This window comes from Aulonocara stuartgranti, assembly GCF_965226115.1.
Source record: "Aulonocara stuartgranti genome assembly, chromosome: 14".
NCBI classification, from domain to species: Eukaryota; Metazoa; Chordata; class Actinopteri; order Cichliformes; family Cichlidae; genus Aulonocara; species Aulonocara stuartgranti.
Genome location: NC_138950.1, coordinates 29,009,567 through 29,022,578, shown reverse-complemented (window position 1 = coordinate 29,022,578; position 13,012 = coordinate 29,009,567). Strand labels below are relative to the sequence as shown.

The 13,012-nt window shown below is 40.5% G+C and overlaps 2 protein-coding genes and 1 long non-coding RNA gene across 7 annotated transcripts in view; 1 reads left to right on the top strand and 2 right to left on the bottom strand.

The window, feature by feature from the left end:
- The window catches only part of LOC309688232 (protein broad-minded-like), an 85,725-nt gene that overhangs the window by 68,595 nt on the left and 4,118 nt on the right, over positions 1–13,012 (bottom strand). For 3 of the 5 annotated variants that reach the window (XR_014270994.1, XR_014270995.1, XR_014270996.1), the window contains 4 exons: positions 6,554–6,673; positions 6,208–6,296; positions 1,975–2,062; positions 443–561 (listed from right to left, as the gene is read on the bottom strand). The gene's annotated coding sequence lies outside the window, so the exon portion shown is untranslated. The other 2 variants (XR_014270993.1, XR_014270997.1) reach the window with 2 other exon arrangements.
- LOC309688223 (spastin-like) lies at positions 2,083–6,201 on the top strand. The gene has a single exon (XM_082503804.1). It carries the CDS (start codon positions 3,207–3,209, stop codon positions 4,326–4,328), a length of 1,122 nt encoding a protein of 373 aa, XP_082359930.1. The 5' UTR covers positions 2,083–3,206; the 3' UTR covers positions 4,329–6,201.
- Positions 10,660–12,572, bottom strand: LOC309687042. The gene is made up of 3 exons (XR_014270610.1): positions 12,556–12,572; positions 10,972–11,033; positions 10,660–10,681 (listed from the first exon to the last, which is right to left on the bottom strand). It is a non-coding gene; the product is annotated as an uncharacterized lncRNA (long non-coding RNA).

Here is a 13,012-nt window from a genome sequence, read left to right as displayed (position 1 = left end):
TGGAGCTTGTTGAAGCTTTCCTGAGAGAAATTCTGCCAAAAACATAACTAAAAATGCAGTCTTATGAAAGTAAGGCTTATTTGCCCAGACACCCATAAACCAATCAGCAAAAAGCCTTTCTTGTTAACAAAATCACTATTGCCAGTTTCTTAAATATGAATATTCACAAGTGAATTTTCTACATGGCTGCTGGTATCACAGCAACACATGGACCACTATTCTGAGTCCTGGGTTAATAATAATTGGAATCAATTTAATTTTAATCAATTTAAACACCTTTGTAACCAGTGAGCTAAAAACATGATGGAAAAGCAAAACTTCTAAGAGATCTGTGTCTGTACTATTATGTAGATATCTAAAAATTGGGGCATTGTGGGCTCCAGGAAGTTTCTCCTTCTCCCTCTCTCTCTCACACACACACGCACGCACATACATACAATACCTTAATGCAACTCCTATCTGTGGGGTCAATGGGAGTTGGTTTGGGACGGACCACTCTGATGTCGTCACTGCTGCACTCAAGAACAGACCATAGCTCTAGTACCAGGGCCCGAATAAAGCCTGAGACAGAACACGGAGAAATTTGTTGTACCAAACATTTATTTGAAATAGCAGCAACTAAAATTATTAACAGTGCTTTAATAAATAAACGACTGACTTTGTTATTGTGTCCAATCTTTTAAAGAAATCTGTCTTTGCATTGCTGGCACCGTTTTGATTGGAGGATTTGAATCTCAGGAAGGAAGGAATTTATAATGCCACTCCCTTTGATCCCATTTAATCTCTTCCCTGTTGCACTTTGGCCTGTCAGTAACTACATTTGAATTTTGCAGCTCAAGCTTGCACATAAAGGCTGGATAAAAACGTTAATGCAATCAAAATGTACGCAGCCCTCGCTGGAAAACTGGGGATACAGTACAGTACATAAATGATGAAGCAAAGACAAAACATTAGTGTCATGGAAGAAGAAATAGTCAGTGCATCACGGGAAGCTCCCAGCAATAAAACCTGCATTTGTATTGACACATAAACCTTAATTTGTGAGCAATTTTCAGTGTATTTCAGTTAAATTAACGAGACAAATATAACAAAAGGGATTTTATACTTAGAAGAAGAATATGAAATTGAAATATTAAACTAAGAAAACTATAAATACTGCAGTTCTAGAGTTACAGATATACAATTAAGCTTTGCATATCAGTGCTGTATAACCCAGGGAATGTACTTTTTTTTTTTTTATAATTGAATAGTAATGGAAATCATGAACTGTTTTTCAGAGGTCATAGATCAAATGAGCAGTAGAGTTTTTCTCACAGAATGGTTCTTTCACATAGAAAGCAGTGTGTGCTGCAGGTTTAGCAAATGGCCCATCATTTGTAAGCTCTGTCTGGACTATATCACTTTTTGAGGTCATCCTTCTTTCTGTCAGTCTGCCTTTTTATCGATGGCACAAACATATGTCACATCATGGAACACATGAGTGCTCCACAGCCAGCGCTGCTCAACACAGCAGGGAACTGTTCTTGCGTGGGTAAAGTCATAGGAGAGAATAGGTTTCAGAACGCAGCGGTGCTGTTATAAGCGAAGGGCTGATAAGTAATCAGACTTCTTTTCCCATAACCAGTTGAGTCGCCCCTTCTAGCCAATAGAAAGAATGCAGGATTAAAATATTTGTTCACTAGCTTCATTTTTTGACCTCTTTTGACAAGAGTACGGTATTTCCTGGAGCCTTTTGCATATGGATAAACCTAGTATCAGTATACAACTGATATGTGAATCCATTTATCAAAAAAGAACGCCTCTTCTTACTCTTTCTTACCCAAACAAAAACGGTTTGACAAATACATTTCTCCCTAAGCTGCCTTAAGTCTCCTTTATACCGACAACACAAAAACAACAACAACAACTTATAATATAAGCCTTAAGCATCACAGCTGACAAGTGTTTGTTGTGTCCAAATAACTGCAATAGTACCTGAACTGTGCAGAGCCACAACTCCCGGAGCAGTTGCTGCCACCTGTGTCACCATCACCCCGTAGCCAAACTTCTCGCAGCTGCTCACCTACAGAAAACACACAGAAATCTCATACCCCTAGAAATATTTCAGCCTTTCACTATCACAGTTTTTGGTTATCAGGTAAAAAATGAATGAGAGTTTGGAAAAAGGATGGAAAAGGTTTAGGTCAAATGTAGTACTAATGTATCATAAAGGGAGATGTGTAAGTAAATCTGGGATTCTGGAAAGGCACAACATAATGTAGTTAAACATGCTGTGGAGAATTTAAATTGTAAATTGATATTGGAGTGTGCAGGCCCTTCATTAATTACAACACAATGCCACAACTAAAAATAGACAAAATATAATTACATTCCATAATTAAAGTGTAATGCCAAACTAGAGAAGCAATTACAATGGTGCGTAAACAATGGCAGTAAATTAAGCCCACGGGGGATCAGCTAAGGTTTGCAGCAAGCCTGAGTGTTTGTGTGTTTACAATTTGAATCTTAGACTCAGACCCTGTGACAAGGTCTGTGAAAACCACGTTTTTATGCCTGAAATACTACAGTACTACACTCCCACCAGATGAGCTCATGCAGCCTGTCACGAACCGGGACATACAACCATGACAAAACAGGAGATGCACACACAATTTATTGTGTTATTAATTTAGATCAACTGTGCTAATATAGTATACCAAAATGAAAACAATAACTCAAATTTCAGATATTTGAGGTTGTGCTGAAAATAATGGTGCCAAATAAGGCAAGAAAAACATATTTTAAAGGTGAAATATAGAGGTAAAATCAAAAATAGTCAAGAACGGCCAATTATACCCTGGACCACAGAGGGTTAAATTTGAAAACGGTTTAAAAAAAAACATCCCCATTCTAAAATGTCATGTGACAATCTGATTCATGAAGAGTGATGATGTCACAAGGACATGTGATGATGTCACAAGGACATGTGATGATGTCACAAGCACATGCCTTTGAGCCTTTGAAGTTTTTCTATAAATAGGGGTCAGGAGCAGCAAGTTTTAGTCAGTTTGTTCGCAGCCTTCAAACGTTCGACCAGAGCTATATTTGAAAGTATTTGTAAACCTCTGTAACATCACGCTCCAAAGCCCTGTGACGTTTCTGTGTTCTGTGACGTTGTCCCAAAGAAAGACCTTTAAATGCGATAAATAGCCTAAACGTTTTCGTTTATGACTAGTTTACCGTGTTATGACTGTGAACAGGGGGGAAGTCGCGCAAGAGAAATGTCGACCAAAACAATTGCAAGTAAGCCAAAGTCAGTTCCTAAAAGTCAACCCGCAGGTGTTTCCACCACCATCAGACCCTCCACTTCTGTAAGACCTCCATTAAGAATAACTGATGCAAAGAAAACCGCTCGGGTGGGAAAAACTCAGAATGGAAGACCGGCAGCTGTGAAACAGCCCCCGAAGAGGGATATGAAAAAGAATGTGGACAGTAAACTGGTCAGCTTAATTACAAATGAAATTGTATACAGTGGAGCGACTGTGTCATTTGATGACATCGCAGGGCAGGATCTGGCAAAGCAAGCACTTCAAGAAATTGTCATCCTTCCTGCCTTAAGACCTGATCTCTTTACTGGTCTGAGAGCTCCTGCACGTGGCTTGCTTTTATTTGGCCCACCAGGAAATGGGAAGACCATGCTCGCCAAAGCAGTTGCTGCAGAGTCTAATGCAACATTCTTCAACATCAGTGCTGCTAGTTTGACCTCCAAATATGTGGGAGAAGGCGAGAAGCTCGTACGAGCACTCTTTGCAGTTGCAAGAGAGAGACAGCCCTCAGTAATCTTCATCGATGAAGTGGACGGCTTGCTCTGTCAAAGGAGGGAGGGGGAGCACGACGCCTCTCGCCGTTTAAAAACTGAGTTCCTCATTGAGTTTGACGGGTTGCAGTCAGGAAAGGATGACAGAGTACTTGTAATGGGAGCAACGAACAGGCCCCAGGAGCTCGATGAAGCAATATTAAGGCGCTTTGCAAAAAGAGTATATGTGACCTTACCCGATGAGAAGACAAGATTTACGCTGCTGAAAAATCTTTTGGGAACGCACGGGAGTCCACTGAGCCAAGACGAACTGTCCTGTCTTGCAAAAGTGACTGAAGGATATTCAGGGAGCGATTTGACAGCATTAGCCAAAGATGCTGCACTTGGCCCAATAAGAGAGTTGGCACCAGAACAAGTCCGTGTTATAGCTGCTGCTGAGGTGCGCAACATTAAGATAAAAGACTTTGAGGATTCTCTGAAGCAAATCAAACCAACTGTTAGTCCAGCAACTCTTAACATGTACACCAAATAGAACAAAGATTTTGGTGGTCCTTCTTCAATAAATCCAAATCCAGTCAGGCTGGATGAAACAGAGTGCAAAAATAAAGAGCTTCTTCAAGAGAAAGAGCAACAGGAAAAAGAAAAAAAACGTATTCTCCAGGACTTGGAGAGAAGAAATCTACAACTGAACAAATTAATACAATGAAGGACAGAACACCTGAACTGGAAGGAGAAGTATTGGAAAAACGACGTTCAAAGATGCAGCGTAGGATCAATGAAATGGCGAAAAAACACTCAGAGGTCATTAATGAGATGTTGTTGAACTCAGACAACTTGAAGTGTGAAAACGCTGAAATGCTTGCACAAAAGCAGCAACAAGAGAAAATAAATGAAGACCTGCAGCGTAAGCTTCAAGAAATCACAAGAAGAAATGAGCAGTTAGAAAAGATGCACAAGGAAAAACAACAGCAAAATACAGACAAGTGCAATCTATTAAAAGAAATGGAGCAAAGATGCCAGAAACTTGAGAAGGAAGTTGAAGAAACAACCGATCAGTTGAGAACCCTCATCCTAGAGAAAAAAGTGGTCGTGGAAAAGCTCATGGAAAAGAAGAAAAAACGTTTCCGCTTCTTCTGGAGGAGGGACACTCCTGCTTTTTCTACTCTTTCTATTTTTTCTACTGCTGACGTCACCTCGTCTCCCTCCACCTCTGTTCCATCTTAATTTTCACCTCTCCTCTCCCCTTCTCTCCTAACACTTCTTCCCTCTCTCCTTCATCTTTTTTCACCCCAACCAGTCCCGGCAGTTGACTGCCCCTCGTGAGCCTGGTTCTGCCGGAAGTTTCTGCCCGTTTAAAGGCAGTTTTTCTTCCCCACTGTCGCCTAGTGCTTGCTCAGAGGGGATTGTTGGGGTTTTCTCTTTTCTTTTTTTTCCCCTTCTTATTACCATTTTCCTTTATTTACCGATTTGTTTTGTTTACTTTTCTTTTACGTTGTTTCTTTATTTACTTGTTTAACTTTTTTTCAACTTATGTAATAAACTAATAAACCAATTGAATTTGTCCTCTGCGTATTTTACATCTAATCTTTAAAGAATATTTCCAAAACATTTTCAAACATCACGATCTGTCTTTTGTTTGCTTGTTAAAACCCCGTAAATGGTGAAGTAAAAACCCTGTGATATGGTTTAAAACATCAAAATAGACTAAACAACTAGTCTAAAACTAAGAGACACAGGATAAAGTTGGTGTGAAGGTTTCAGTCTGTGAATGAATCTAAGCACCATCACCTTAACTTTAAATTCATCTCTGTTACCCTCTTTGTGACTGAACTCTGACCGTGAGCACCACAGCCACTGCGCACCAGTCACACACACTTTAAATCCATCACAGTAAACCAGTTAGTTTACCTCAGTTTGTTTTGCAGCACATTTCACAACATGCAAAAGCATAATGTGCCATGTACAGACTCAAAATCTGATTTAAAAACATGAGGACTGACCTGTAAGCTTTACATTTACAGTTTATCACATACCACTGAGCAGTTCTTACCTGTAATTCTAAGCCCTCTTCTTCCTTTTCTGGTTTAAAACATCAAATTAGACTAAACAACTAGTCTAAAACCAAGAGACACTTAAATATTAAGTTAAACCTCTGGGGTTGCCGGACGCGCCGGCGCGTCAAAATCACATGACCAATTTAAGACGACACAGCTACAAGATGCAGCGATTCAGAGGCTGTATCCCAATTCAGGGTCTGCAGCCTTAAAGGCCGCATTTTAAGGCCGATTACGTCACCATGCCAGTCTCCTATTGCCAGAGGCTGAAGTGTGTGTGCAGTCACCAGGTGATAATCTGATATCGTCTACTTCCCCACTGATGTTAAGTAATATGAAAAAAATAATGAATCCCACCTTAGGCCGAATGTGTGACTCTCTTCGTAGTGGAAGAGAGAATGAATCTTCCCATCCGAATTCACGGCAATCAGTCTGTCAATCAAATCCTGTGGAGTAAAATGAGAGGCTTTGAACAAGAATGCACCGGATAGGGTGCAAAACGAAAACTGTGTGGAAATTTACAATGGGTAAGGTGGAGAACGTATATCAGTCTCAGTGTGAGAGGGTTTATTTGAATGCGTTTGAAGTAAAACAAATGGGTGGGTGGTGTTTGGAGGCCAAATAAAAAGTGCAAACATGCCCTCAGATGGATGACAAAAAAAAACTGCAGTGTGTGGAAAAGAAGAAGAAGAAAAACACTTACAGGTATGGAGGTTGGCATCTCCCTCAGGGTGTATTCGCTTTTGTTGGCCAAAGACTGTCGGCCCAGCAGTTGCCACACCGACTGGGAAGAGGAGAGGAGGTTGACCAAGTACAGGAAGGACTGAAGAGGAAAGTAAATACAGCAGCTGTTAGAGAGAAAAAATGTATTTGCTTTTAAAGACCATTGTGAATGCATTTGTGCACGTCATGGATTGATCAAATCCTAACACATAATAATAATATAACACTATTCAACTACAAACACTACCGATAATATGACAAATAATATCTGTAGTATTCAAAGCAAAACAAAATGTAAAAAGAATTTATGATTGCAAAGATAAAACATGGTTTACCACACTCTCAAAACTGAATAAGACATATATTCTGAGCAGAGTGGTTGAGCAGAAACCTATTGCAGCCTGAAGAATATTAAACTACAGGAAAGCTCCCTGCATTTTTCACTGGGTCTGGTAGAACAGGGAAAATATATCATCAAAAGCATCAAAGGAAAAAAAGAGAGACACTTGCACAAACGAGCTACAACTTAGATTATATTAAACAGCTTCAAAGAAACGTAAAGAAAAAAACAAGATACGATGGATTTTTTTTTCTAAAATAGAAATATCTATACTTTCATGTGTCTTCTGATGTTTCTGTGCATGTGTGAACTTATCTTCATATGTACTACCAAACCTCCTACTGTACTTAGCACAGATTAAAGCAAAGACTCGAGTTAATTCACCAAAGTGCTGGTGTGTGTATATTTAGTTTTCCTTTGACCTCAGCATATATGTATAACCCACTGATAAGGCAGACTTTAAAGTCGCCTGTGGCAGGACACAGTTTACACATCACTGGCTGTCCGTATTCACTTGGCTAGTCTCTCTGAGAGAGATGACTTGGCTGCTGTCAGAGGCCAAGCATCAGACACACACAGACAGGCTCACGCTGGAGCTTGTTGAAGCTTTCCTGTTAGAAGAATTTAAGTTGTACTATGATTTATTCACTTATGCATTAAGGTTTTATTACTTAGCATGCTTCAGAATGTTCATATATTTCACAGGGACATTAGAAGTAACTCTTAAAGTTTAAACTGCAGATGTCTATTATTAAAAGATACCTCCGTTATGAAGCTTTCGAATGTATTACAATGCTCATATATTTGTGTATCACATGCCATTACATCCTGTCACGTACACACACACACACACACAGAACACACACACATGCTGATAAATATGCTTGGAAAACAGGAAATGCAACTGTCCCTTTGTATAAATAAATCTGACTGCAAGGCCTCGGGTGTGGATCTCCTTCGAGCTTCCACCCGTGCACGTCTTCATTGTTGAACCTTGAACAACAGTCTGAGTGTTTTTATTCAACCTGTAGAATGTCTTGTTTAATTTAAATAAACCATTGACATTAAAATGGTCCTTCGAGCCGGAGTGGACATTAGTGGACATTATTGGACATTATTGGACGTTAATTACCAATAATTAGGGCTAATTTTGCTCCAACAGAGTGACCTCGTCGTTCCCTGATATCGTGGAGAGCCCGCGCTGAAGTCTGTCGACAGCCTCCTTTCTACAAAGGAGTAAAGACCAACTACGTGAATTCGGGGTTGGCCAGCGTTCCTTAGCAAAGTGGTCCACGGTCCTGGGAACGAGGGGGAATCTCTGACCGGCACTTAAAACGTGGAGCCAGGTGAATATTAACACTCAAAACACATCGCGATAATATCGTTTCATTATCTGACACTGTCCTGAGGTGTAAAGGCTCGTCTACAGAGACTGGTAGCCATAGTGGAACTCGCTTCTTTCAAATGGAACTGGCAGTCTCCAGGAGACTCGTTTCGAGAAGCTGGCAGTTTAAATAAATTAGTCTGGGACTAAAATAGAGGATGTGTCAGTAGATAAGAAATAATACGCCGCGTTTGTGAAGTTATCTGTGTGAGTAATAAGGACGTGAATGTATTTTGACAAGGGACATTAGGACCCTACATCACTCCTACTGTAATCCTGTGATAACTGATATACTGGTGATAAAGGGAGAAGGTTGCGCTTCATCGCATAAAATTAAGGCCGCCCCTGACAATAGGACAAGGGTAGAAGGCTGCCTTAATAACCACCCCTGATTCTCATACCAGAGAAAGTTACACAGTTCTGTCTTCCTATTAATAAAATCTAAAGTGTAAAGAAAAAACAAAATAAAGGAAAAATGGGGAATAAACAAACAAAACCAGAATTAACTGCAGATGAACAATGGTTAGAGGAAAAAATGTCCAGGCGCCGGACAGATAAGTGCTAATCGTTGGAGAAATCCTAAGACACTAAAAGACTCAACTTGGGAAGGAAAATGCAATCCAACAGCAATAGCTAATTTAGATAAAAAATTACAAGAGGAACCTTACAAACAGAACTAAACAATGAAATATAGTTGGCATGACGATCATGCCCAGATTGTGTAAAATAAATAAAAGGAAATCATTCACATGAAAACCTTTTCTATAAAAAGAGAGATGCATAAGGTAGATTAAGGCTGTGTCATTGTTCAGCCAAGGAAAGTGTGTGAAAAGGTAAATGTCTCCAGCCTGGATGACGGGTGGGACTGCAGCCCACCCAGAGCCCTTGATGGATACAAAATAAAATATAGAAACAAAAAAAATAATAAATTACTTGGTTCGACAGGCAACAGAGAGAATGAATGTGACTGAAGGTTGGATCGGAGATGAGGCAAACAGAAGACCAGTCTAAAAAGTAGGCACAAACCTGTTCAGAGAAAAAGCAAATTTGTACAGATTGGATGAATACTAAATTATCTGTTTGCTGAGTAAGATGATCCTAAACTATTAAATTGGCTCAGTAGTAGTATAGTGATTTACACTGATAAATGTTGTAATATACTGTTGTCATTATATAGAAAGAAAAAGATGATAATATTAATAAAAATATAATATTAATGACAAGAAGTATCCTAGTCAGTATGATGTGAGATGGATAATTGTTATGAAGTAGTCTGCATCAAGTTTAAGGTTTGCTCAAACTCAGTATAATGACATATGAGATGAAGAAAATAAAGGCAATATCTAAACCAATTAGGTGCATAGAGGCACTTAACCTGCTTGAAAACTTGTCATTTAGCCTAGATAAATATTACTGAGATGTAGAGCACATTTATAATGACAACTAATAAGCCAAACCCTGTAGATAACAGCTAAAGCTACAAGATTGAGAAGCTGATTTAAATATGTGGACACTACTAAGCTAATGAGCGAGTTAAACGTTTTTATTTATTTGTTTCCGAGCGGAAGCTGCACAGGGAGCAGTCTATCAATGAATAGAAAACACACATACACAAAGTGTTACATGTGAGATTATTTTTGGAAAGAATCAGAAGTGGGATGGTTTTGAATTAAGAAATCAGTGAAAAGATGCATGAATTACACCTGATTATAACATGCAGAGGCAATGAAGAAAGCAGCTTACACTCACTGAACATTAACATGCATAGGAAAAGTACTGAAGACCTGCTTACACTTATACACATAACATAAGTTGGTATTTCTGACCAGAGAGAGGGAAACGGGTAGTTTAAGTACTCAGGATAATAATGAAAATGTCTTAGTTGTGTTTCTTCAGGAGCAAAACAGACCTGGACAAGCAGAAAATGCATTAACCTTACAAGGACAAGCTCGTGGAGATTAATGCATAGAGACTGATTAAACCGGGCTAAGAACACAAACATGCGCAATGAAGAACAGCTTACTATTTGTATGAGTGATAGAATGTGAGCTCAGTTTTCCCTCACACTTCTGCTCTGTTTCAGTAGCAGCATTTTTCTTTTTGTGTCCTGACTCATGTATGTTTTGTTTTTGTTTTTTGTTTTATTTGATTATTTTATTTTGTCGGTTTGGAAACAAATTTGTGGCAATGCCCAGTTTTAGAGCTGTAAACTGTGAGCAATTCAAAGTTTAAATATATATATATAGAGAGAGAGATGGAATAAGAAAACTTTAACTTCAAAGTTGAAATATGTAAGATGAGTGAAATGTGTGAATTCTTTGAGAAACAAGAAATTATTTAAACATGCCTTGTAACTGAGAGGGCAGAATGATCGCTGTTGGCACCTGTAGATGAAACAGACATTGCAAACTTGCCAAAATCCCTATGGTCCACTGGACCAACAGATGTCGGCCTGATAAAAAACGCTGACTCAATACAAGTAAAGGTAATTTCAAAACACAGACCAATGAAGCCGCAATATCCACTATCTGCAGAAGCAAAGGCAGGAATTCGCCCAGTGATTGCAGACATGGAAAAAGCGGGAATATTAGTAAAAACAAATGAAACAATTTGTAACACGCCTATCTTCCCAATTAAAAAGGCAAACACAGGAAAGTATAGGCTTGTACATTACCTGAGAGCCATCAACGAGATAACTGAGCAAATTCCACCAGTAGTTGCCAATCCTCACACCATCTTAAATCAAGTGACACGGAAAGAACAGTGGTTTTCAGTGATAGACTTATCAAACGCGTTCTTCTCTGTACCACTGCACCCTGGCTCACGCGGGTTGTTTGGTTTCACATTTGATGGGCAAAAATACACCTACACAAGGCTACCACAGGGTTTCCAAAACAGCCCCACCCTGTATGCAGAAGCTTTAAAGAAATCTATGTCTTTTTGCACTCTGCCTGCTCCAGGACAATTCCTATTATATGTAGACGACATCCTGGTCACCGGACACACGCAGGTCGACTGCAAAGCAAATACTTTGAAGGTATTGAGACATCTGGCAGAACAGGGTCACAAAGTCTCACAACACAAGCTACAGCTCTGGAGCCAGGAAGTTACATACCTTGGCCACAAACTCACAGGAGAGGGCAGGACACTGTTAGACAGCAGAAAACTAGCAGTGCAGAACGCAGCAAAACCTCTCACAAAGCAGCAAATGATGAGCTATTTAGGCCTATGTAATTTCTGCAGATGCTGGATTCCCGAATACGCACTTTTAGTGCAGCCTCTGCAGGATCTGATCTATGGCAAACACTTAGCTCTAAAAGACAAAATAGAGTGGACACCAAAAGCAGAAAAAGCATTTCATGATCTAAAACTTGCGCTACAAACACGTACAGTTTTAGCATTGCCAGACTATGACAAGCCTTTCTATTTGCATGTAGACGGAGGCTCAGGCTACATGAGAGCAGTGCTAACTCAAGCATTTGGCGAGAAGCAAAGGCCTCTAGCATTTTACTCATGCAGATTAGACTCAGTAGCAGCAGGACTACCGTCGTGCGTGCAAGCTTGTGCGGCTGCAGCGGAAGCAGTGAAAAAGTCCGCTGACCTTATCCTCGGACACACCCTGATTATCAAGGTGCCACACGCTGTGACCTCGATCCTACTGCAAGCAAATCTATCATATCTGACACATGCAAGACAGCTTTCATATGTAGGCATCCTATTGTCACAGTCGCACATCACAATCGAGAAATGTGGTCAGCCAAACCCAAGCACTCTCCTCCCCACAGAGGAGGATGGTGAACAACACTGTTGTATGCAAAAATTAGATGAGGACACGAAACCAAGAGCAGATATCTATAGCACACCACAGCAAAGCTACAAGAACGTTTTTGTAGATGGCTCTGCAGCAAAAGATAGCTTGGGGAAAAGCCGTGTGGGTTATGCAGTAACCACAACTGATACTGTAATAGAGGCAGAGCCCCTCACCTCCTCTCACTCAGCCCAGAGTGCTGAGCTAACTGCTGTTATTAGAGCTTGTGAGCTACACAAAGGCGAAGCAATAAACATCCACACTGACAGCCAATACGTTTTCGCTGCAGTTCATCATTTCGCTAAGATATGGCAAAACAGAGGAATGGTAACGTCCACTAAACTGGATGACCTTTAACTAGCGAACCCATAGACAAGTCAATCAGAGAAACCACACTAGCAGAATGGATGACTGAACTGTTAAAAAAACAAAGACATAGTACTGAACAACCAACTGCCGGATGATTCTTCTCCAGTTTCTTCCAGATTGAAGCCAGGTGATTGGATCCTGATCAAGGTCCTCCAGCGGAAAAGCTGGAGCACACCAAGGTGGGAAGGCCCCTATCAGGTTCTTCTGACGACCCCTACAGCCTGCAAAATAGCTGAAAGGCCGTCGTGGATACACCAGAGTCACACTAAGAAGGTTGAGCCCAACACATAGACTCCAGCTCTCTCCAAACCTCTTTGTGTACCGCCTGGTGGGGAGTAGGGTCACAGGTGGCAACACAGGTGATTTCGCTCCTCTGGCCAGGGGTCGCCACACGGGAGGCCTAAAGAGGCTGCAGTCGGGAAGATCGCTCCCTTGACTCAAACCTAGCCTACCTGCCCGGTGTGGGGACCAATCGTGATGCCTGACATGGAGATGGAGATGGAGGAATTAGAGGAGCTGGAGGAGGAGCAGACGAGCA

Bases quoted from the DNA above. Each gene is read 5' to 3' on its own strand.
- LOC309688223 (XM_082503804.1), top strand. From the start codon at position 3,207: ATGACTAGTTTACCGTGTTATGACTGTGAACAGGGGGGAAGTCGCGCA.